Source organism: Tamandua tetradactyla, chromosome 12, assembly GCF_023851605.1.
Source record: "Tamandua tetradactyla isolate mTamTet1 chromosome 12, mTamTet1.pri, whole genome shotgun sequence".
Classification (NCBI taxonomy): domain Eukaryota; kingdom Metazoa; phylum Chordata; class Mammalia; order Pilosa; family Myrmecophagidae; genus Tamandua; species Tamandua tetradactyla.
In genome coordinates this window covers 53,960,740-53,984,710 of record NC_135338.1, presented here as the reverse complement: position 1 = coordinate 53,984,710, position 23,971 = coordinate 53,960,740, and the positions used below count along the sequence as shown (strand labels likewise).

General features: G+C 49.0%; 1 protein-coding gene across 2 annotated transcripts in view; it reads left to right on the top strand.

Annotated features, from left to right (window-relative positions):
- The window catches only part of ITPK1 (inositol-tetrakisphosphate 1-kinase), a 175,195-nt gene that overhangs the window by 18,963 nt on the left and 132,261 nt on the right, over nt 1-23,971 (top strand). For both annotated transcript variants that reach the window (XM_077123403.1, XM_077123406.1), the window contains exon 2: nt 22,627-22,651. In XM_077123403.1, the coding sequence (XP_076979518.1) occupies nt 22,627-22,651 (25 nt within the window). The remainder of the gene's footprint in view (nt 1-22,626; nt 22,652-23,971) is intronic.

Here is a 23,971-nt window from a genome sequence, read left to right as displayed (position 1 = left end):
ACATTTATTTATTTGAGATTTGTTTTTTTTTTAGATCAGCCCCATGTCCAGGCAAGCCCACATACTTTCACAGTTGACTATGGCTCAGGGTTTCTCAGCTCTGCTATTCCTGAGGCTTTGGGTTAATCTTCTGTGTTGTGAGGGCTCGTCCTGTGAATTGTAGGATGCTTAGGTGCACCCCTGGCTGCTGCCCTTAGCATCCCCTCAGGTGTGACAGCCAAATGTCTGCTGGTGGCAAAAGGGCCTGAGTTTGAGAACCACTGCTAGGTGAGGTCCTTCTGACAGATGATCTCTTTCTGGTTTCCAGCCTGCCGTCGTTGCTGACCTGTGTTGGAGGCCAGCTCGCTGTCTACTCCCCAGGTGGTGCTTGGGTCCCGGAGTTGAGCAGCCTGGATGGGAGACATGCCTCATCCATTCCCACATTGCTGCCCAGAGACTCTCCTTTTACCTCTCTGAACTATGATTTCCTTATTTTTGCAATGGGCTGTGATAGCCCCTTATTGAGTGCTGGTGCCGGTGTGTGTCCCCCAGCGCTGGGCTCCTTGTGGGTGCCCAAGGACAACTTGCTAATTTCCCCTTGACTCTTCCTGGGACCTCCACCAAGTCCCGCTCACTTCTGGGCTTTGGTTCCCTTGTGTATAATGGGGGAACCCTGTGAGGTGGAGCACCCAGAGCTAGAGGGCCATCCAGCCAGGGCTTGTGATGTTCTAAAATCCCAAACCCAGAATCTGAAAGAAAGATGTGCACTGACGGTGGGATGGGGTGGGATGGTGAGCTGCAAGCCGAGGTCAGACTGCACACTTGTCGATCTGTCCACCCTGCCTTGTAAGGCAGCATCCAGGGAACCCAGAGCGGCCCTTTTTACCCCCTGAGCCCAGCAGGGACCCGGTGCCAAAAGAGTGTGGGATTTGGACTTGGGCAGAGCTGGGCTTTCATCCCTGCTCTCCTGCCCACTAGCTGAATGATCATGGGGCCTCTCTGAGCTTCAGTTCCCATCTCTGGAGAGCAGGGCCAGTGGCGTCCCAAGGGTTGATGGGAGGTGGAGAGGGTCAGGTCACATGGATAGGTCGCACATTCTGTGCCAGGCACTGCTCAGTCCTCCCAGCAGTGCCGCTAACGTTGCACCATCACAACACCCATTTTACCTATAGGGAAACTGAGGCCCAGAGTAAAGCACCTGGCCCCTAGGGCGTATACAGTGAATGAAGCTGTCCTAGTTATTATTCTCCAATTGCTCTCTTGGGATTTGAGTTTGGAAATCAAAGACTCTAAAGATTTAAAAAGAGAGAGAAAGAAGAAAGAAGTGTCTCGTGCCTTCATGGGCAGGGCCCCCGGGCAGATGTGGAGTGGAGCGAGGCGCCATGTGCGTGGTTGGCTCTGTGTTGGGTTTCCTGGCTGGTGCTTTCCCTGGGCATCTGGAAGCACTTCTCTGGAAGCCGTCTGGCCCTGGCGCCTTGGTTGGCTTCGTTATTTTTTGCCTGCAGGGGCTCGAGCGATCTGAGCCGACAGTGAAACATTCATCAGGCTGACGCTGTAATCACACTGCAAGGGACACTCGAAATTATATCTGTGTTTGGGAAGCTAATTTTAAAGAACGTTTTTCTTTCATAATTATATGCAATCAGCCAGCCGGTGTTATTGGGAATTCTCATTTTCTCTCCTCAGCTGAGAGACCATCTGCTTTTCTCTTCCTGCCTTTTCCTTCCAGCATGCAGTGAGCCCCCTCCCTGGGAGAGGGACCACCAGCTCTTGGCTGCTTAGAGGCCCAAATGAAACTTCTTCATGGTTGACAGAGGGCAAAGGAGAGGAGAAATGAGACTGATGTCATGCTCTGGCATGGGCTTCTGGGTGGTGTCTGTTTTCAAGATTGAGGCACAGGTTGATGGAAAAGTTAATGGAATATGATGCTTTGGTTTGGACAGTATAGTAGCTAGAACTCTTTTGATGCAAATGATACAGAGTCTAATTCGGATGAGTTTAGACAAAAAGGAGAGAATTTCTTGGCCCAGGTAACCAAATTGGCATAAGAGCAGCACCCCAGGGCCCCAAGACTTGCCTCCTGCCTCTCTCTCTCCTTATCATCCACTATGATCTTTTTCCCAGTTCTTGAGCCACTCTGAACTCTTTGCTACCCCAGGACCTTTGCATGTGCTGTTCTCACTGCCTGGCAGCCTCTTCGCCTCTCCTCACATGACTAATTCCTCCTTGGTCTTTAGTTTTCACCTTTAAACATCTGCCTCCTCAGAGTGGTCTTCTGTGACCACTGAAACATCTAAAGCAGCCCCTGCTCTCTACCCCGGCCTTGCCTTGCCCAGCATTATATGTATTTCTGTTGTCTGCTTGTTTGCCTTTCCCTCTAGACTGTAAGTGCCTATGGACAGGAACCTTGCTGTCATTTTGACTTTGTGTCCCCAGCACTTGAAATGGTGTCTGGAACGTAGCATGTGCTCAGTAAGTATGCAAGAAATGAATGAATGCAAAAATACCTTGGGTAGAGAGGCAGGACAGCATGTCATCAGGGAGAATTTCGTTTAAGAAAACTCCTGCTCTCCCCCACCCCCATTCCCATCCCGAGTTTGTCTCGTGGCTGTGAAGATTATTTCTAGACAGTTATCCAGCAGATCAGCATACCAAATCGTGGGGGCGGGCATGAACATTTGAGAGATTTTTTTTCTCCTAACGAGGGTGGAACAAAATAGGCTTTTTGTGTTGTCCTTTTTGAAGGAGAAATTCAATTCAAGAGTAGGCACTATTTGTGGAGCCTTCCAGGTCATGGAGTTTTTCTTTTTTTATTGTGGTAAAAATATACAAAATGTAAAATTTATCATTTTAACCATTTCTAATGGGGTACAGTAGCATTAAGCACACTGACAATGCCAATAACCATCACCACTTTTTCTGGAACATTTTCATCACTCCGAACAGAAACTACCCACTGAAGTGATAATTCCCCCTCCCCTCCTCGGCCCAGCTCCTCACCTCTTTCATTCTCTGGGAATTTGCTGATTCCAGATATTTCATATAAGTGGAATCATGCAATATCTTTCCCTTTGTGTCTGGCTTATTTCACATAGCAGCACGTTTTCAAGGTTCATCCATGTTGTAGCATGTGTCAGAACTCCATCCCTTTTTATATCTGAAGTCCATTGTATGGTAGACCATACTGTGTTTATCCATCCATACACTGATGGACATTTGGGTTGTTTTCACCTTTTGGCCACTGTAAATAATGCTGCTGTGGACATTGGCATACAAGTATATGTTCGAATCCCTGCTTTCATTTCCTTCAAATATATGTCTATGAGTAGGTTTGCCAGGTCAAATGGTAATTCTGTGTTTAATATTTTGAGAAACTGCCAAACTGTTTTTCTGCAGCAGCACCATTTTGTAAAAATATATATGTGTGTGTGTGTGTGTGTGTGTGTGTGTGTATATATATATATATATATATATATATATTTTTTTTTTTTTTTTTTGCATGGGCAGGTACTGGAAATTGAACCTGGGACTCCAGCCTGGCAGGCGAGAACTCTGCCACTCCGCCACCATTGCCCACCCACCATTTTATGTTTATGCTAGCAATCCATGAAGATTTAAATTTCTCCACATCTTTGCCAACACTTGTTATTTTCTGTTTTTCTCGTTAATAGCCAAATAGCTATCCTAGTGAGTATGAAGTGGTTTCTCGTGTTTTTTTCATGTGCATTTCCTTAATGCTAATGATGTTGAGAATCTCTTCATGTGCTTATTGGCCATTTGTATATCTTCTTTGGAGAAATGTGTATTCCAGTCCTTGGCTCATTTTTAAATTGTTTTTCTTGTTGCTGAATTATAAGGGTTCTTTATATGTTCTGGATATTAATCCCTTATCACATATATATATTTTACAAGTATTTTCTCCCATTCTTTGTGGTCTTTTCACTTTCTTGATAGTGTACTTTGATGTACAAAAGCTTTGCATTTGATGAAGTCCACTTATCAGTTTTTTTCTTTTGTTACTTGTGGTTTTGGTGTCATGTGGAGCTTTTCTTTTGAAATGGCAGAAGAGATGGGTCTGACTTGGCCCCGTTGGGCTTCCTGGACTCCCAGTGGCCTTCCTCCTGGGTCACTCTCTGAGAGGGCAGTGCAAAGAAGGGGCTTGGTGGATGAGGATGGGGGGCCTTCCATATGGAGCAGACAGGGTGGGGAGGTGCCTGGAAATGGAAGAACCAACTCGTTGGGGCGAGGCATGCAGTAGCAGAGTGGGCACCTGCAGCCAAGGCCCCGAATGCCAGGCTACAGGGCTTGAAGAAGGCAGTGAGGTGTGGTGAGTTACATTTAGAAGAAATGACCGCTGGTGACTGTGTGGGGACCTGTGGTGACTGTGTGGGGACCTGGCTGGAGGGGGTGTGCAAAGATAGTAGAGATGACTGGGTGGCATTTGGGATGGGACCTAGTGGCTCGTAGAGGCCACCCTTTGCTTGTACTCAAGTGTTCTTCTCTTCTAGCCAGAGTTATGTCTTCCTCTTTTTGGCATTTCTCACTTCTGCCAAGGCTCCAGCTCTTGGCTTTGGTTTGGCTGCTGCCGTGACACCCTGCGTGGGACTCAGGGATTTCTCAAGTTGTTTGGGGTCTGTTGCTATGGCTCCCAGCTGCAGAGCCCGGCAGGGTCCAGAGCTGGACAGCTTGGCAGAAGGCGGGGGCAGCGACATGTCCAGCAGCATGCCTGCCTGCCTGGATGTGGCCCTTAGCCTTGACTCTCAGTGGTGGGGAACACTGAGGCCCTGAGCTCATTCTCACCTCCTCCAGATGCCTGAGCTGGCCTCTGCATTCTCACAAGCTGTACATCACCGCGGGGCCAGTTTGCTTTCCTCAGGTCCTTTGATGTGGACAGTTTTTCCAGCTAACTGATAGATTCAGAAACCTTTCGATGGGTCAGGGTTCCTAGGACGTGAGCCCTGCTGCTTTCCCATGTACAAGTCTTCCTCTCCCTCATGGGTGGGCGTATGGTCCCTGCTAGAGTCCTTCCTGCCACGGGGTGCTCGCCATCTGTCCCTAAAAGCCTTCCTTTGGGTGTTAGAAACCTCTTCCCACGTTGAGCTGGAATCTGTCCCCTTGTCCCTTCTGATCCCGAGGAAGGGTTTCTTCTGCTTGGAAAACTTGTCTTCTTTGTGACGCTGTAGTCAGAAAGAGCTGTCAGTGCTGCAGAGCGGGAGGATGACTCCCCTTGCTCTGGGCCTTGTGTCCAGTCCCTGCTTCACAGTGGGCCTGGGATACATATATAAAGAGATTTATTGTATGGAATTGGCTCATGCATTTGTGGGGGTTGGCAATTCCGAACTCCGTAGGGCAGGCCAAAAGCTGTAAACCCTGATTAAAAAGATGTTGAAGCTCCTCCCAGGGGGAGCTGGCTGGCTGAAAATTCCAGCAGGGTCTAAATGCTGATGTCCCAGCAAAAATTCTTCTGACCTCTGAAACCTTCTGTTCTAGCTCTTAAGACTTCCAACTGATTGGATGAGGAGACCCCCCCCCCCCCCCCACGTTGTTGAGAGCATTCTCCTTTGTTGGGTAGATCTGCAGTCAACCACAGGCACCCAACTGATTAGAGATGCAAATCCCACCTACAAAATACCTCACAATCACCCACAGGCCAGTGCTTCCTGGAGAAACTACCCCGTCACCTAGCCAAGTTGATGCCTAGAATTAGCCACCACTGACCTGAAGGCCAGCCATGGCCCCTCAGAAAGTGCCTTCTGGACCCTTCACCCTCAGCCCCTCCTAGGGAACTGCTCCCCAGGGCTCCAGAACTCCTCCAGCAGACCTGGCTGGACCCCAGTGTCCCAGAGGTGGTCCTCTCTTCTCTCAGGGAGGTCGGGCAGTGTTGCATGTGGAGATGGGCTTTCCTGAGTTTAGATTATATTTCTGCTTCTTATTTTCTGTGTCTTTGGGCAAGTTCCTTAACTTCTCTAAATTTCCTCACTTGCAAAATGTAATATTTGTACCCACCTTCCCCACCCCACCCCCACCCGTGCAGTTATAGAAATTAAATGAAACGTATGGCCATGTGCCAACAGCCACTCCTCGCCCCCACCTCCTCCTTCTCTTGCCCTACTTGGGGAAAGTGGTCTGGGTGGGGATGAGGGAGGTGACTGTGTTGGTCCCTCGGATCGCTTTAGTCTTAACCTGGGCCAGTGACATCCCCGAAGGGTCTCATGGGCATCACATTGTTGTCCATTTCTGAAGCTGGGCACTCAGTGCCTCTGGTCAGGATGGCTGTGGCCAGGCCCCAGTGTCCCCCAGCCTGTAAACAGGAAGCTGGGCGGTTCCCTGCTGGGGCTTGGGGAGTCTGGGGCTGGGCCAGGTGCCCCATCTTGAGATGGGGAGATTGTCCTAGGTTGTCCAGGTGGGCCTCATGTGATCCAAGAGTTCTTGTATGAGGGAGACAGGAGGGTCGGAGAGAGGAGATGTGATGTTGGAAGCAGAGGTCAGTGTGTGGCCACGGGCCAAAGGATGCCTGCAGCCTCCAGAATTGAAAAAGGCAAAGGAAGGGATTCTCCCCTGGAGCCTCCAGCAGGAATGCAACCCTGCTGACCCATTTTAGACTTCTGACCTCCAGAGCTGTAAGATGATACGTTTGTGTGGTTTAAGCTGCTGGGTTCGTAGCAGCAGCCACAGGGAACTGATACAGTGTTCCTCCTACCGACCTTCTCCAGGCATAGGGATTGGGTCAAGGTCAGAGTAAGTGTGCTGCAGTGGGGTCAGAAAACAGGCTTCTCTCAACTCCCCACCCTTAACTAGAGGCCAGTGAAAAAAAGGTGGCTCCCTAACCTCACGGGACTGTGTACATCTGAGAGTATCTGTATGAATAAGGTGCTTCATGGTTTAAGTTCTCTGAGACAGCTCTGATCTGACAGTGGTCACTGTGCCTGGAAAGGCCCCCGCTTCCCCTTCGCTGCTCCTGGTGCTTGTCGGGCCTGCCCCCGACACCTGGGGCCACCTCCCACTTGTCCATCTCCGGGTCCCAGCTCAAAAGGCAGTTGTTCTGAAACCTCCTTGTGCCCTCTCACCCTGGTCCCCTCCCTGCCCCCCATGTTTGCTCTGTTTAGGGGGCCCGAGGCACACACAGGATAGTATGGCATACACTTCTCTGATGTTCCCTGCGGCTGCCAGGGTCTCGAGGCAGGGCTTGTGGCTTAGGGGCCCTTCTGTTTCTGGGCCAGCCCAGGGCTGGACAGAGAAGCCAAGCAAATGTCTGATGAAAACCAGGCAGGGACTTTGTGCTTCTCTGGTTGGAGGGGCAGCAACAGGGCAGAGACCCCTGAATCTCCAGGGCCTCAAAACCTGGTCTCCTGGTTTCGCACTCTAGGGCCTGGGGAGGGGCCAGGAGGAAATTGTAACAGTAGCGCCAGGGTGGATGCAGGGAGATGTTTAACCTACATCTGTGTGCTTTGGTGCTATGCAGCAGTACCCCAGAAGGCAGGCCTGGGGGGTCATAGTTTTGTAGCTATTTTAAGCACATGTGGCACATTGAGGATAGGTGCTAAAAAAAATTCAGATCTTCTTGGGCAAGCTTCTTCCTGGGGGAGTCAGACAAGAATTTCTGTCTCCTTCCCTGCAATAGGTTACTTTGCTCATTAGGCTGATATTAAAATGACTTAGCATTCTTGGGATTAAGAAATTACTGTGAACAGACTGAGTCATTAGCTCCTGGAGATTTAGCAGGCAGATTGACAGCTGGGGGTGGAGGGTGGGTACGGGAGGGAGCACTAGAGCCAGCCCTTCAGCAGCCCCTGCACACCTCCCTCTTCTACGACTCCCACTCCCCCAGCCCCAAGTATAGCACCTGCAGGGGGTAGTGTAAGACTCAAAAACAGTTTCACATAGAGAATTTTTATTTCAAGAGACAGATGTGTCAAGGGCCATTAAGGGAATAACTTTCAACATGTTTTTGGACCGAAAGTGATGGAGATTTCTGATGGGAGATTACAGCACGTTGCACACACCACCATGCATTCTTGGTTATCACCAGTCCATCCTGCCTCTATTTCCCCATCCTGAAAATGGAAGGGTGGGGTTTTAGAGGTGTGAAATCTTAGCGGCGAGCCTTCTAGCAGAGAACTTTGAGCCCTGCAGCTCCTCCTTGCTCGCCTCTCCTGGAGGTGCCAGGAAAGTGAGTCACCCACTCCTCTTCGCCCACATCCTGGGTTTATGAGGGAAAGCCGCTGCCAGGGACCCCCCTGGGCTTGTTCCAGGTCTGGAGAGACAAGCTGACTCATGCTGCTTGTGTTTGTACTGAGGGAAACCTTGGACCCTGGGCTCACCTGCCTCCCTGAGGTGGGGCACCCAGTACAGGGGAGGTCTTCAGCTATGGTGGTTGGAGACTGTCCAGTCAGGGGAAGGATTTAGTCGTAAACCCCTCCTCTCCACCTTTGGAAAAAGACATACGGCAGCTTCCAGTTTATCTGGTTTTCCCCTGGAGCTGTCCAAACAACTCAAATGTTTGTACTAGTTTCCAAATTCTGCTTGTATGTTACCTTTATATTGGGCCATTTCAGTTTCTGGCACTGATATTGAAGGAAAATCCAAATACAGAGCAACCAGCAGGCAAACCGGGATGGCATTGAAGCCTCAGGCAGGTGGACTGGGGTGGGACAGCTCAGAGCTGGGGCGCAGGGAGGCTTGAAGCCCTTATTCAGGAAATGTTTGCAGAGCACCTGCTGAGTGCTAGAGTCTGGTGGGTGCAGGGGATACTGAAGTAAAGTCCATGGTCTCAGGGGCTTCCAGTCTGATCTGGGCGAGATGACAAATACACCAAAACTGAGCAGGGGGCAGTCTAAAGTGTAAGGCGGTGATGTGGCTAAAGAGCCATGATTTCTGCTGGGTTGCTGGGCAGGGGATGGCCTCCTGCTGAGTACGGTGCTTGAGCAGGCGTTGCTGTATGAACAGCAGTTTGCATGGAGAGGATGGGCCTCCCGGGCAGAGGGGACAGTGGGATCAATGGCATGTGAGATCTTGGTGTTTGCATGGGCCTCTTTCAGAAGGGTTTCATGAGAGGAAAGGATTCATGCTACCTATCTCCCACCTCCTGCAGCCTTATGTGCTGAACCCCCCCAAATGCCCATGTGCTTGAATTTTGGGAACGTAGGCACCAGGTCACAAGTCCTGTTTCTTCAAGGAGCATTTATCAGTCAGGATAGGCCAGCTTGTGCTGCAATAACAAACATTCCTAAGACATTTGAAACCATGCAGATTTCTTTTTAGCTCATTCAGTGTCCACTTGAGAGCCAAGGACTCTCTAGGCTGTTGTCCTCCTTGTGCCCCAGCAGTTCTCAAACTCGGCCTGTTCACATTTGGGCTGGATAATTCTGTTTTTTAGGGGCACTGTAGGATGTTAAGCAGCATCCCAGGCCTCCACCCACTGGATGCCAGTAAGAACTGTCTCTGTTTGTAATGGCCAAAAATGGCCCCAGGCATTGCCAAGTGGCCTCTGGAGAGTGAAAGCACCCTCAGTTGAGAACTAGTTGAAAAACTAGTTTTGTGCTGGCTACCCATCCAGACTTCACCACCACCCAGCTGGCCTTTTCCCAGACAGTGGGTCTGGGCCTGTAGTGGTGGCTGGCTGTATCCTCATGGGTTCCCATGGCCTCTCAGGTAGAGGGATTGGCAGGAGGACAGGCTCCTGCAGTAGAATCCTTCTCCCTGGAAGTGATGTGGGTTGCTTGTGTTCGCATTTGCTTGGCCAGAGTGAGTCATGTGGCCATGCCTGACCTCAGAGGGGCAGGGGAGGCAGTCCCACTGAGTGCCCAGAAGGAGGAGAACTGCAGTATGGGGACCACCACTCATGTTCGCCGTGGAGCCCTTAGCCCAGTAGGTGTCATCAGAGGCACAGAACCAGGCCACACTCGTGCCTGTAGTCAGTGCCGGGGTGCAGGCAGCTCAGCTCTGGGGGGTCTGGGGCAGGGTGGGAGCCAAGGAAGGCTCCTCCAGGGGAGCTGATGCTGATGTTGGGGGTGGCCTCAGAGGCACCCCTCGGTACACACAGGGTGAGAGAGGAGGCCCTGCCGCCTTGTCAGGGACATTCTGCTGCCTCTGGAGGTGTGCAATAGGCCCTGCCTTCTGCAGGGAGGGGAAGGGTGACCAGGGAATTAGCTCAGGGTCATTCCCCATTGGCTGGGTTCAGACCTCGTGGAAGCTAATGGACCTTGTTATTCTGGGTGCCTGAAATCTGTGCTGCATAATTGCTTGACTGAGGATGTGCCTGGCTCCCTCTTGTGTAAATCACACCCTTCCCATCCCTAAGTGGTTTTTAGCTTTTGGTGCAGGTGCAGCTTCTTTTTCCTCACCCACTCATGGGAGGGAACCTGCATTTCTGGGTCGATTCCCTCTACTGTGAGATTATTGGGCCCTCCACCCGGCCTGGCCTCCCCCAGCAGCTGGATTGTGGTGCGGCTGGCAGTCCGCGTGGGCTGCCCTAGCTGTGCCTGGGTGTGCGGCGGGTGCTTGGAACCAGGCGTGTTGTGGGAAAGCTGTTGTGGATGGGTTCCTTTTTTGTGATAGCGTGTGTGTGTTTATATATATGTGTGTGTGTATATATACATGATTAATATATATATATACACACACACACATATATACACACATATATATATGCAGTATATACACACATATATGTTAATCATTTTTAAAAAACTTTTTTATTTTAAAATATATACAAAGCAAAGAAAGAAGAAAGCAATAATTTTCAAAGCACACTGCAAGTAGTTACAGAACAGATCCCAAAGTTTCACATGGGCTACCATTCTGTCACCTCTGATTTTTCCTTGTTGCTGCTCTAAAACACTGGAGGCCTAAGGAATATTAATATAGTGATTCAGCAGCCCTATTCTGTTGTTAAATCCGATTTTCTCTGTTATACCTCCTCCTTCTCCTCTTATCCCTTTCCCAGTCTATAGGGATCTTTGGGCAACGCCTGTTCTGACTTTTTCATGTTGAGGAGATGTGTCCACACTAAAATATGGGCGAATGTAATTAATTGTAATCCTGGAGAGGCTGGCCCTTCTGGGTTACAGGATTTATCTGATCTAGGAAGTTTCCAGGAATTATATGTTCCAGGAAGGCAAACCTCTAGTGCATGAAACCTTTATAGAGTCTCAGTTCGAGCCCCAAGTGTTCTTAAGAGTTAACAGGGGTGATGTTGATTGGAGTTTAGCTTTTTAAACCATTTTTAAGTCTACAGTTCAGTGGCATTAATCACAATGTATCCTACCATCAGTTACCAAAACTTTTTCATCACTCAGAAACAGAAACTTTGCACCTATTAAGCAATAGTGCCTTGTTCTCCACCCCCTTTGCCCCAGGTAATCTCTAATCTACTTTTGTCTCTGTGAATATGCTTATCTAGATATTTCAAAGACATGGAATCATACGATATTTGTCCTTTTGTGTCTGGCTTATTTCATTTAGCATAACGTTTTCAAGGTTCAGCCATCTTGTTGCATGTATCAGAACTTGGTTCCTTTTTCCTGCTGAATAGTATTCTATTGTGTGCATAGACCACATTTTGATTATGCATTCATTGGTTAATTCACCCTTGGGTTGTTTTCACCTTCTGATTATTGTGAATAATGTTTCTGTGACCATAGCTGTGCAAATATCTGTTTGAGTCTTTGCCTTCCGTTATTTCAAGCATTTACCTAGATGTAGGATTGCCAGGTCATTCATAATTCTGTGATTAACTTTTTGAGGAACTGCTAACTGTATTACAGCAGCTGTACCATTTATCTTCCCACCAGCGAAGCTCAAGGATTCCAGTTTCTCCATATCACCACCAACACTTACTATTTTCTTTTTCATTCTTTTTTTTAATGGTAGCTGAGGGCCCCCTTATTTGATAAGCCTCGCTATTTAGTCACTGCTGTGCTCTTTCTGAGCCCCTGGAATTCTCCCAGCTGCCACTGGACTTTCTTCTCTCTGTTGGCCACAGGTGCCTATGTGTTTTGGCATAACCCTCCCTCCCTTGCTAAGTCTCCATTTCCATCCTGATAATAATAATAATAAGCATGTACTTCACTTGTCCACAGCCTTTGGGTCCTCACACCTGCCCTGGGAAGTTCTGTTGGATCAGGAGGGTTTACCCATTTAATAGACTTGAAAACTGAGACCCAGGGTGGTTGTATGATTTGGTGACTTGGTCTGTGCCTCCTACTGGTTCTTAATGGATTCTGCATCCTCTACACCCGTCTCCTGCTGTGAGGCAGTACTACTGCTTGCTGCATGCTGTCATTCTACAGTGTCCCCCGTTAACCTTCTAGATGCCACACCTGGTGGCCATACTCCAGGCTCTTTATGTGGCCTCAGTATGGTACAGGTGCTGTGGGCACCCATCCCTCCTGCCAGCCTTGCCCCATTGGCTTCTGTCATCTCGCTCTTTTCTACTACTCCAGCTTTGGATCCCTCTTTATTGGACTCTTTCCTTGTCTCTTCTTCCTTAACAGCCACAATTATTTTTCTTATCTTCAGGAAGTGGTAGCCACTATCGCTTGCTGAGCACCTGCTGTATACTCAGCATCAGGAAAGTATGCAGCTGGGAATCCAGAGTGACAGGATGAAACTCTGGCATGAAAACACTGCCCTTCTTTTGACCTGGTGTGGCTCTCTTGTATTACCCTCCTCCTCCTCATCTAGATTCTAGCTTCACAGAGGTGGCTGTTTGCTCCGACATTCCCAGGTCTTACTTTTGGTATGGGAAGAATACTAGCACCTGCCCCTAGGACTTCTTGGAGAAGGAAAGTTCAGGCCCGGCACAGCGCCGAGCTCCTCCCAGAGACATGGGCTTGGTCCTGCATTTCCGTCCTTGGGGAAATGCCTGTCCTCTCTCCCGCATGATTCAGACGGGTGATCACCAGTCAGGGGGTGCACTCCCAGGTGGGCACATGACCTGGCATCAGGCCTTGTTCCAGAATGGTTGTAGGTCCTATGCCAAGCCAGGTCCTGGGAGACTGTCAGAGGTAAGGAAACTGAGGCACCAGCTGCATCCGGTCTGATCGTATATTCTCCTCTTGGGGACACACCCCACCTCTTCCGCTTGGGGGGTCACTTCCACCTGCCTCTCAGCTTATGTTCTGCCCACCCTGAACTGTCTTCTAAGCTTGATCTTGGGCCTCTTAACCTCCTGTCACCTCAGAGCCAGCCTGGTGGAGACAGCTGACGGTTGGTGTCTTCCTGTCATGTACTGCATTCACTTGGCCTGAGTACGTGGCCTCAGCCTCTTCCAAGCTGCCCAGACTTTGAGCATCACAGATATTACTAGTTGCCTCATCTCTTATGCTCCTGTCCCCCATGACCTGCAGGGGCCTCCCCAAACCCTCCTTTTCTGCCCAGGTCCTCCCCTCAGCACATCTGGTCTAAGCACACAGAGCTGCTCCCTGGATGCACAGCTGTCCTCATACCTGGCTGCTCTTGAGCAGCACCTTGAGAGCACGGCAAACCTACCCTTAGACCTCCTGAGCCAGAACCTTCAGGAATGGGCCCTGTGTCAGTATTTTTGATAAGCTCTGGTGGCAGTTCTTAGGCTATCTGCCCTGGCACTGTGGATGCATTGGCAGTTGGGGTCTCTGAAGCAGCTCCCAGCCTACATCTTTCATACGGCTTCCCATCGCTTCTGCCTGCCCCTGCCCTGCATCTTTTGATCTGCATCCCCAGTCGCTCTCTGGGAAGGGGAGTAGTCCTCACATTATTTCCTTGGCCTGAGTTGCCCTTCCTCTTTATCTGCTCCTCCTGCTCTCTGCCTGTCCATACCCTTCAACATTTCTCACTTGGGTGGCAAATGTCCCCTCCTCCCTGAAGCCCTCTCTGACTGCTCTCCCTCATCTGCTGATTCATTTTGTAATGAAAGCTTAGTTCATTTTGTAAATGACCATATTTAATTCCCCAAGATATACTCACCATGGACTTTGGGGCAGGGATCCTTTTGCAAACTGGATTCTTCCCTCATCGATTATCCAGTTTGGAAAACCAAGTTTATATTTGTGAGTTGCCAGATAGACCTCTGTCCAAAACTTAATGAAATATTTATCAAGAAAATGATAGTTTTAGAGCCTGTAACATTTTTCCCCAGGTGCAAGTTTTTAATAAAATTCACTAACTTATATGGTTGCTTTTTCGAATTTTGGCAGTAATATGTTGGGTCATTGTAGAATACTGTGAAAATACAGGCCTATCCAAAGGAGAAAGCACACATCCATTTACTGTTGACCCCAGAGCTGCAGCCAGAGGCAAGATTGCAGTCTCTGAATGTTTAAATTGGTCAGAATTCATACTGAGTGCTCTGGTGATGGCCATCTGATGGCCCTGGAAATGGGTTCTATTTTGACCCCTCTTTGAGCAGCACTTGAAGCTTCTTTCACTAACTCCTGAGCTCCTTGGTTTCCCTTTCTTGATTGAGTGATTGACTGATTCATGCTCTGTCAGGCATCTCTTTTATGCCAGCCTCTGGGAATACTGGCAACTAGAACTTTACTTTGTATTTAAAAATATATATGTTGTTCTAGTTTTTGAGAATATGTTCTAGGTATATGCCACAAAGTCCAAAAGACGAATGAGGGTGCACAGTGAAAAGGAAGTCTCCCTCTCACCCAGCCCCCTGGCTGCCCTGTGACCTTGACCGGAGTTCACCAGAGGCACCCTGCGACCCGTTTCTTAGAGGGTCTGCAAACTCTTTCTTTTCCTGGATGTTGTTCTTGACACACCTCACACGGTTTTGCACTTTGCATTTTCACACAACAGCATTTTCACATCATCACTTAGGAGCACATGAGAGCTTTCTCCTCCTTTTTTTTTTTTTTTAAGGGGAATTTATCAAGTTGCAAGTGTACAGTTCCAAGACTGTGAAAATATCCAAATTAAGGCACCAACAAGAGGTTACCTTCACTCAAGAAAAGGCCGATGAAGTTCTGGGTTTCTTTCTCAGCTGGGAGGGCACATGGCCACGTCTGCTAGCTACCCCCCCACCCCCACTCCCCAGGGTGAAATTCAACGCATGTTTCATGTTTCATGGAGCTCCCCCGGAGGCGTTTTCCTTTTTCATCTCCAAGGTCTCTGGCTGCGTGGGCTCTGTTGGTTCTGGTGGCTCTGTTCTTTTTTAAGGCTGAGTGGTGTTACTCTGTTTGTTATGTTTGTTAATGGCCCCTCTTGGGGGATTTAGATTGCTTCCTGGTCATTCTGTTACAGACAGCGTGGCAGTGAATCCCAGAGCCTGAAATATTTTGCACGTGCGAGCGTGACTGTGGGATGAGGAGGTGGGGCCGTGGAGTTGGGATTTTCGGGAGTAGCAGTCGATCACTGGGCTGCTCCAGGTTCTCTTCCCTCCCCCTTCTCCCTTTCCCCCCTCAGCTTCTTCCTCCTGCCCCCCCCCCCCCCACTCCCTCTTCCCTTTCTGTTTCATGATTCATTTTTCTAAACTTTCTGGTTATGACGGGAGTTCAGGAACCTGCTCCTTGGGAAATCGAGGTTGTTCGTATCTTTGTTCTGCAAAAGTTCCCGATGAAGAAACGAGCCCTGACAGGTTTACGTGCTGTTTTCTTTAGGAGGCTGTGGTGGCGTGCGTTGAATTTCACCGCCGGTGGGAATGTTATTTCCTGCCTGCCCGCGCTTAAGGGTCTCCCCATTAGGCTGCGGCCCTGGAGGTGGGGGGAGGAGTCAGGCGGGCCCTTTGGGTTGCCCACCCCCACCCCCTGCACCCGCTGACCGTGCGGGTGTGAGAGCCGGGTCGGAGCCAGCGTCTGCACTCCCCAGGCCACAGCTCGCCCATCTGAGTAACAGGCTGAGCTCAGCCCTTCCGGGGCTGTGGGAACGTGCCACCCAGCAGAACGCACGTGGTACACATTAGCTCCTGCTAGGTGCTGTCACTAAGGGTGGATATCCAGGAGTGTCTGCGGCCTGAAGTGGATTGAAATGGAGGATGAGCTCCCTCTTTAGCTGCAAGGCCACGATTTTTGCTGTTCCTTGGCGCCCAGATCTGCAGAGAAACTGGTGGTTACCTGGGGCTCAGCCCTGCATGAGAGTTTCAATTTACCTTTCTTTGTTGCCTTCTTTTATTTTACATGGTCCGTCTGTTCTCAAAGTCAGGGTCATAGTTTTCAATGTGGGGGTGGGGGTGGGGGAGAGCGCTGTTCAGCAGAGGACAGCCCCACGCCGGGGTCATCGGGATGCTGCGAGGCTTAGCTTGGACAGTCGGAAAACGGGGGTGCAGGCCCAGAGCCTGCTGCAAACCCCCTCCAAGTCTGAGAGGTCATGGATACAGTAGCTCTGCCCTTCCCACTGTTCAGCCCAGACTCCCAGTTGTTTGGGGCTTCACGCCAGGGCTTTCTCTCGCAGCTGTTTAGGGTTTCCATCCAGGTGGCCGGCAGGGGCAGGGAGGAGTTCTGGGATTCCTGAGCGCAGCTGCTGGGGCTGTGTGCATGGCACCTCTGGAGTGCCCCTGCCTCTTTGCCCCCCACAGGGGCTGAACCTGGATGTGCTCACCCTCAGGAACCCATTGGGCGGGTCTCCTTCACCCTCCCCACATGATGTGTGGATTTTGCCATTCAGACGGGTGAGCGTTGGCACACGTGTGTGTACTTTGTATTTCTCTTACTATGAGCTGCATCTCTGTATCAGCTTCCTGTGGCTGCTGAAACAAATCACTGCAAAGAAAGTGACTTAAAACAGCACCAGTATATCATCTTAAAGTTTTGGAGGTCAGAAGTCCAAATTGGGTCTCACTGGGCTAAAATCAAGGTGTAGACAAGGTTGTATTCCTTCCAGAGGGCCTGGGAGAGAGTCTGTCTTCTTGCCTTTTGCCGCTTCCAGAGGCCACCCCATTCCTTGGCTCAGGGCTCCTTCCTCCCTTTTATTTTTCTTCCTTCCTTCCTAGCCGCCGTGTAACGTGTAACATCTTCAGTTCTCAGTCTATTGCTCTCTCACTTCCTCTCTTCCCTCTGCTTATTGGACCCTTGTTCCCGCTGGACCCTGGATTATCAGACTGGATAATCTAGGAAAATGTCCTCATCTCACAGTTATCTGATTAGCAACCTTAATTCCCCTTTGCCTGTGACCTACCTCATGTATTCACAGTTCCAGGGATTAGGAGGTAGCCACTTTTTGGGATCTATTATTTTGCCTGTCACTGTCTTCATATGCTGTAGGACCCTTGGTACCTTATTTTGAGCTGTTTGTGCATATTCTTTGGCCTTTTTTTGTAATCTGTTGAGTTTTTGGTGTTTTTCTTATCAGCGTTTAGGAACTCTTCATATTATAGGGTAATTAGACTTTTGTAGAAAGAATTGCAAATATTTTCTACTAGGTTTCTGTTTGTCCTTTGGTTTGTAGAGCATTTAGCCATTCAGTCAGTTTATAAGTAGTAATATTTATCTTTTATAGCTTTTGAAATTTTAGTCATAGTTAAAAAGGCCTTCCTATTTTAAGACTAAAACGGGCTGCTCCCATATTTTTTTCTCACACTTTCATAGGTTCTTGTTCTACATTTTAATTGTTGTTCCAAGAGAACTTTGCCTTGGTGGGTGACGTGAGGTACGGATTCAGCTTTACTTTTTTTTTTACATTTTTTATTGTAAAATATAACATATATACAAAGTAAAGAAAAAAAGCAATAATTTTCAAAGCATACTTCAACAAATGGTAGATTTCAGAGTTCATTTTGTGTTACCATTCCATTGTCTCAGATTTTTCCTTCTAGCTGCTCCAAAACACTAGAGGCTAGAAGGAATATTAATATAGTGAATCATTAGTCATACTCATTTATTAAATCCTGTTTTCTCTGTTATACCTCCTCCTTCGATTCTTCTCCCAGTCTATAGGAATCTTTAGGCAAGGCCCATTCTGACTTTTTCATGTTGAGAAGGGGTATCGACACACTAAGGACAAGAAGATGTAATTGATTGATCATCTCAGAGAGGCTGGTCCTTCTGGGTTTCAGAATAGATCTGACGTAGGAACCCTCCAGGAATTATAGGTTCCAGGAAAGCAACCTTTAGTGCCTGAATCCTTCATAGAGTCTCGGTTGGAGCCCGAGGTGTTCTTAAGAGTCAGCAGGAATGGTGTTAGTTGGGGTTTAGCAAACCATGACAATTGGCACTAATTGAAGCTTGCATAAAAGTAGCCTCCAGGATGGCCTCTTGACTCTATTTGATCTCTCTTGGCCACTGTGCCTTATTTATTTATTTTTTTGTATTGTGAAATGCAGCATGTGTACAAAAAAGCAATACATTTCTAAGTACATTTTAACGAGTCATTATAGAACAGATTTTAAAACTTGGTATGGGTTACAGTTCCATGATTTTTCATTTTTTCTTCTAGTTGCACCAAGACACTGGAGACCAAAAGAAATATCAATATGATGATTCAGCAATCATACTTGTTTTTTAATCCTATCTTCTCTGTTATACTCCTCCTTCCCTCTCTCTTTTTTTTTTTTTTAATTTTTATTGTATAATATAACATATATACAAAGCAAAGAAAGAAAAAAGCCCTAGTTTTCAAAGCACTGTTCAACAAGTAGTAAGTTTGTCATGGGCTATGATACCATCATCTCAGATGTTTTCTTCTAGCTGTTCCAGAACATTGGAGGCTAGAAGAAATACATATTATTTTGTCATCAAAGTCAACTTTTTTTCTTTTTTGTGAAAAATAGCATATATACAGAAAAGCAATAAATTTCAAAGTACATCACAACAATTAGTTGTAGAATAGATTTCAGAGTTTGGTATGGGTTACAATACCACAATTTTAGATTTTTACTTCTAGCTGTTCTAAGGCACTGGAGACTAAAAGAAATATCAATATAGTGATTCAGCAATCATACTCATTTGTGAAACCCTACCTTCTCTGTATGACTCCACTATCACCTTTGATCTTTCTCCCATTTGTTAGGGGCATTTGGGCTATGTTCATTCTAACTTTTCCATGTTGGAAGGGGCTGTCAGTAATATGGGGTAGGGAGATGGATCTAGTGGATGTTCAGGAGAGACTGGCCACTCTGCATTTCAGGACTTGGGTCCAGGGACCCATCTGGAGGTTGTAGGTTTTTGGAACCTTTTAGAATCTTATAGTAATGTCCTAGGTGTTCTTTAGGATTGGCAGGAGGGTTTTGTTGGTGTTCGGCAAGTTATGATGGGTAGCAACGTCTAACTGAAGTGTGCATAAGAATGACCTCCAGAGTAGCCTCTTGACTCTATTTGAACTCTCTCAGCCACTGATACCTTATTTGTTACACTTCTTTTCCCCCTTTTGGTCAGGATGGAATCGTTGATGCCACCATGCCAGGACTAGACTCATCCTTGAGAATCAGCTCCTACACTGCTAGGGAGACTTTCATCCCTGGATGTCATGTCTCATGTAGAGGGAGGCATGACTCATCCCCGGGAGTCATGTCCTACATTGTCAGGAACATTCACACCCTGAATGTCTGTCCCATGTAGGTGGGAGGGCAGTGATTTTCCTTGCTGAGTTGGGCTTTGAGAGAGAGAGTGACCACATCTTAACAACAAAAGAGGTTTCTTGGAAGCAACTCTTAGGCTTTGTTGTGGGTAGTCTTAGCTTCTCCCCTACAAAAATAAGTTTCATAAAGGCCAAGCCTCAAAATCATGGGCTTGGCCTATTTTCTTGGGAGTCGCCAATGACTGAAAAGGTACCTGGGGATTCCCAGATGGGAGAGTTTAATAGTTCCATATACATACATATTTTTTTTCCTTTGGACCCTTATGGTACTCAACCAGTACTTTTAAATTATCAGTCCACCATAGTCTGAGATGTATCCTGGTACTACATTAACCTGTTAAAAATTATAAGACCTCGTTCCTATTCTGGACTCCAGGAATTTGGGTTGTTTAAATGAGCTATCCATATAGGTTGATTTAGATTTATGTGTTACAGAAACTTTCAGTTCTGGACATAACCTCTCTGCCTTTGGTCTAATATAGTAGGTGAAGCTCTAGAGTACATACACTGTTGTGTTTTACTCTGTATTCTGATTTACCTCAGACTTAGCCGGATTGGTTTCGTTTTAACTCTCACTGAGGCCTCATCTCTTTTTCGGTTACTTAAACTGTTATTGCATATAGCTGTGCTAACTCTCAGGGCTGCAGCACCCCATTTCTGGGTCTTAGGTGTCACAGAGTTTCTCACAGTGCCAGGGAAATACCAGCTCCTGCACATAATAGCTCAGTGTGTCAGAATCTAGAAATACGCTACAACTTCAGACTGATGTGGCTGCTCTAAGGGCTTACAGTTTAGGCTCCAGTTTTCTTATACGTGTTTTCTGTAAGAGACCTCAGCATATTTGTTCTTTTGTTTCTGGCTTATTTTACAGAACACATTGTCCCCAAGGTTTATTCGGTTCATTGTATGCCTCTCAATGCCCTTCCTTTCTGTAGTCCCAGCTTTACTTTTTTTTGTTTGTTTGTTTTTGCACGGGCAGGCACTGGGAGTAGGACCTGGGTCTCCGGCATGGCAGGCGAGAAGTCTGCCTGCTGCGCCACCATCTCCTACCCCCCAGCTTTACTTTTGTTCCTGACATCTGGCCGTTGGTCCCAGTGCCACTTCCCCTGTAATACGGCTCTCCCTCATGCCTCCACAGACCTTCTTCATCAGAACTGAACACCTGGTTGTGCCCTGTTGACTTTTTCCACATGGTTTTGGGTTCAGGGGCTGCCTTGTCAGCACCAATTCTTTGATGATCCCATGCTGTTTTTTTAAACCTGGAAATAGCTGGCTTTCACCTTTGACAGTAGATCCAGTGGCAGATTTGGAAGCAGGATTTTCAAGCTCCAGATTGGTGCCTAGAACTGAGCAGGCTGCACTCAGGACTCTGGGAATCTAATCATGGCAGAGAAGAGGTGAATAGTCTCTGAGTGTCTCCTTTATTGTGATTCTGGGGGCCTCAGCTCCTCATGTCTGGCTGATGTGTAGTTTTGCATTGCCTCAGCTGCACGTGTGACATGACTGCCAGCTCCATGCCCAGGGGTTTCTGTGGGGCTTTGTGTCCATCTCCTCCCTTAGACTGGAAGCTCCTTGTGGCCCCAGTCATTGCAGTTTTGCTTGTTGTGTCCCCGAGTGTCTGAGCCAGGCTGAGCATAGAAACTGAACCAAGCATCTACTCATTTATGCCTTTGTTTTTCAGCAGCTGCTATTGAATGTCCGCAGGCCAGTCACACCGTAGGTGGACATGGGGCACATGCAGCTTTTAAATTTGGCACATTCCCTGCCCCAAGGAGCTTGAGCAAGTAAACTAAAGACCCCTGACCTCTCCTGGGTGTCACAGCCTCCTTGAGAATCTGCTTGAGGCCCTCCCTTTCTTCCATCAAAATATATACAGGCACAGCAGGCAGCATGCCACCTAGGGTCTTTATGGATCCCTGGTGGCCCATATGATTCCTGGAGGCCCACGAGGATCCCCGGTGGCCTGCGAAGATCCTGGGTGATCTATCTATGTGAATCCCTTATGGTCTATATGGATCCCCGGTGGCCCGTATAACTCTCTGGTGGCCTGTGAGGATACACAGTAGCCCATACGGATCCCCAGTAGCCCTTCTACTGGCATTCTTCCCCAGTTGACAGCCTGAGTGAAGGACTGAGACTAAAAGCCCCAAGTTCTGCATCAGTAGATAGTGGGGTGCTCTGGCCCTTTGCATGGGTGGGGAAAGGGTGTAATGGGTCAAGGAAGCCTTCCTGGATAAGGCTCTGCCCAAGTGGAATCCTGAAGGCTGGGATGGAAGGTGTGGTACAAGGCATGGAGAGGAGACCCAGCTTTGTGTGCCCAGTACTGCCTAGAGAGGAGTGTTTGCTGGTGCTTGCAGCAGGGTGGGAGGGTGGAGGGTGAGGGTGAGAGTCAGCAGGGAGACTTTTGTGCTTTTTGTAGGCCCAGACACAGTCCTGTAGGCTCTTTCAATTGGGGGTGTTAGTGCTTGGGCAAATTTGTGAAAGACTGACTGTGGGAATGCATGTGAGAGGGAGCGAGCGATGGAGAATGCAGGGTTCTGGCTTGGAGGGTGTTAGTGAGGCCAGGTGAGTAGACCCAGAGGATGGACAGGGGGTCATGTGGGCAAGGAATGTCCACAGGATTGGAAAAGCAGCCACAATGGGACTGTGAAAGGTTTGGGTCCAGGGAATACCATGGTTCTTGTTCCCAACGTGGATGGGTTGTGGTGTGGTGGAATGTGGCAGACCTGAGAGACCAGGCTAGGGGTAGAATCGATGTGGGAGGACATGGGGAGGTGGTTGAGTTCGGGAGGGCTGGCCAGGCTGTTGGAGGGAAGGGGCCAGGGTCTGGGGGGAGATCCAGACTGGTGTCCTGCCGACAGAGGCCTGGCCCCAAGATTGGGAGAAGGCTAGTTGTGAGGAACTTGGGGTCTCCATGGAATTCCAGCTGGGTCTCTCTGGGGAAACCCACCCTCTATATTGTAGACAGACAGTGGCTTTGAGGTGTGGCTGGAAGTTCATAAACCTTCCATTGTGGGGCCATGGTGAGAGAGGTGCAGCTGCCCGCTTTCTCCTGAAGCTCGTCTTGTGGCCCTGACTTCAGCTGGCACCAGTGAACATTCTGGAAAGGTTGCCTGCAGGAGTAATGTTTCTTTTCTTTGTTTTTCTCCACAGGAAGCGAGGGATAGAGGTCGTGCAGGTGAGTACAGACCACATCCTGACCATTTTTGAAGCATTTTTGGTGTCCATTTTTCCCCTTAAGCTGGACACTTGCCCATCTCTTCCCATGCATCTTGTTTTTAACTTTCTGCCCCTTGTGGATTTGAGACCCTGTGGGCTGAGCACTGGCTGGGGCTGGCTTGTCACTTGAGTGGCTGATATTGTCAGCAGAAAGGGAGAGGGTTGGTTTGGAGGTGGGGGAATGGGTGGGGGAGGTGGCCATGCTCCGGCTGGGTCAGGCTGTGGGTGGTGGGGTGGGAGGGGCACGGGGGTTCCTGTCTGTGCCTCCTCAGGCTCTCAGCCGGGAGGGGGGAGGGGCCATCGCTGGCCCTGCCCTGGCTGGTGGTCAGTCCTCCCCACCCTGCCCCAGGTGTCCTCTGCTCACCTCCACTCACTTACCTCCTCCACAGATTGCTCCTGCCCCCCCACCTCCGCCTTCATGTCTTAGGTCGTGTCACCCACTTCTGCTGTTAGGCGGCCACACCTGATCTTTTCTCTGGCCTTGGGAGAGTGGACTGAGTCATCGAGGGCGTGTGTCCCTGCCTTGCCTCCCCCAGGGCTGGACTTAGGTCAGGTGCTCATTGGCTGGAGAAGGAAGGAAGGGCAGATGGCGAGAGAGGCTCTCCCAGGATGCGGAACCAGGCTGTGGCCCTAAAATGGAAGTACAGGCTCCATTCAGTGAAACCAGGAGGTTCAATCTGCTGAGGCTCTGTGGGGGCTGCTGTAGGGAGCCTGATGGGACGAGGGCATTTCTCTCCATGTCAGTTCACAAATATGCTCAGACCGTTCCTCAACGGCCAAATGTCCTTTATTGAGGTGGGTGAGGGGCAGCTGTGACATCTGTGCTGAAGGCCAGGCCCAGCACCTGATGGATGCCCTTGCCGTCCCTGTCCAGGATGAACTGGTCTGTCCTTGGAGCCAGGCTGGCGGGCCTGCTCCCTCCCTGCCTCATGAGTCTTATCTGTCCTGTAACTGCAGAGAGGCTGACCCTGGCAGGTCTGTGGTCCAGGGGCCACATGGAGCCAGGCTCTGCTAGAGTGGCTGGAGGAGGCATCCAGGAAGCCTGCTGAGGAGTCTGCAGAACCCACCTTTGTTAACCTCAGCCCCAGCCCCCTCCCCCTTAGCCTGGAGGCCTCTCCTCAGCAGTCCCAGGAGAGTGGCTTGTTCCCCTTGACCTGACAGGTATGGTGTCTTTGTGTACCCAGGTCAGGAGTAAAGGGTGGACAGATGCCCCAGAGTCTCCTCTGCTCCCAGGACCAGAGTTGGGGGTGGGGGTTCCTCTGTCCAGCAGCTCCTGTGG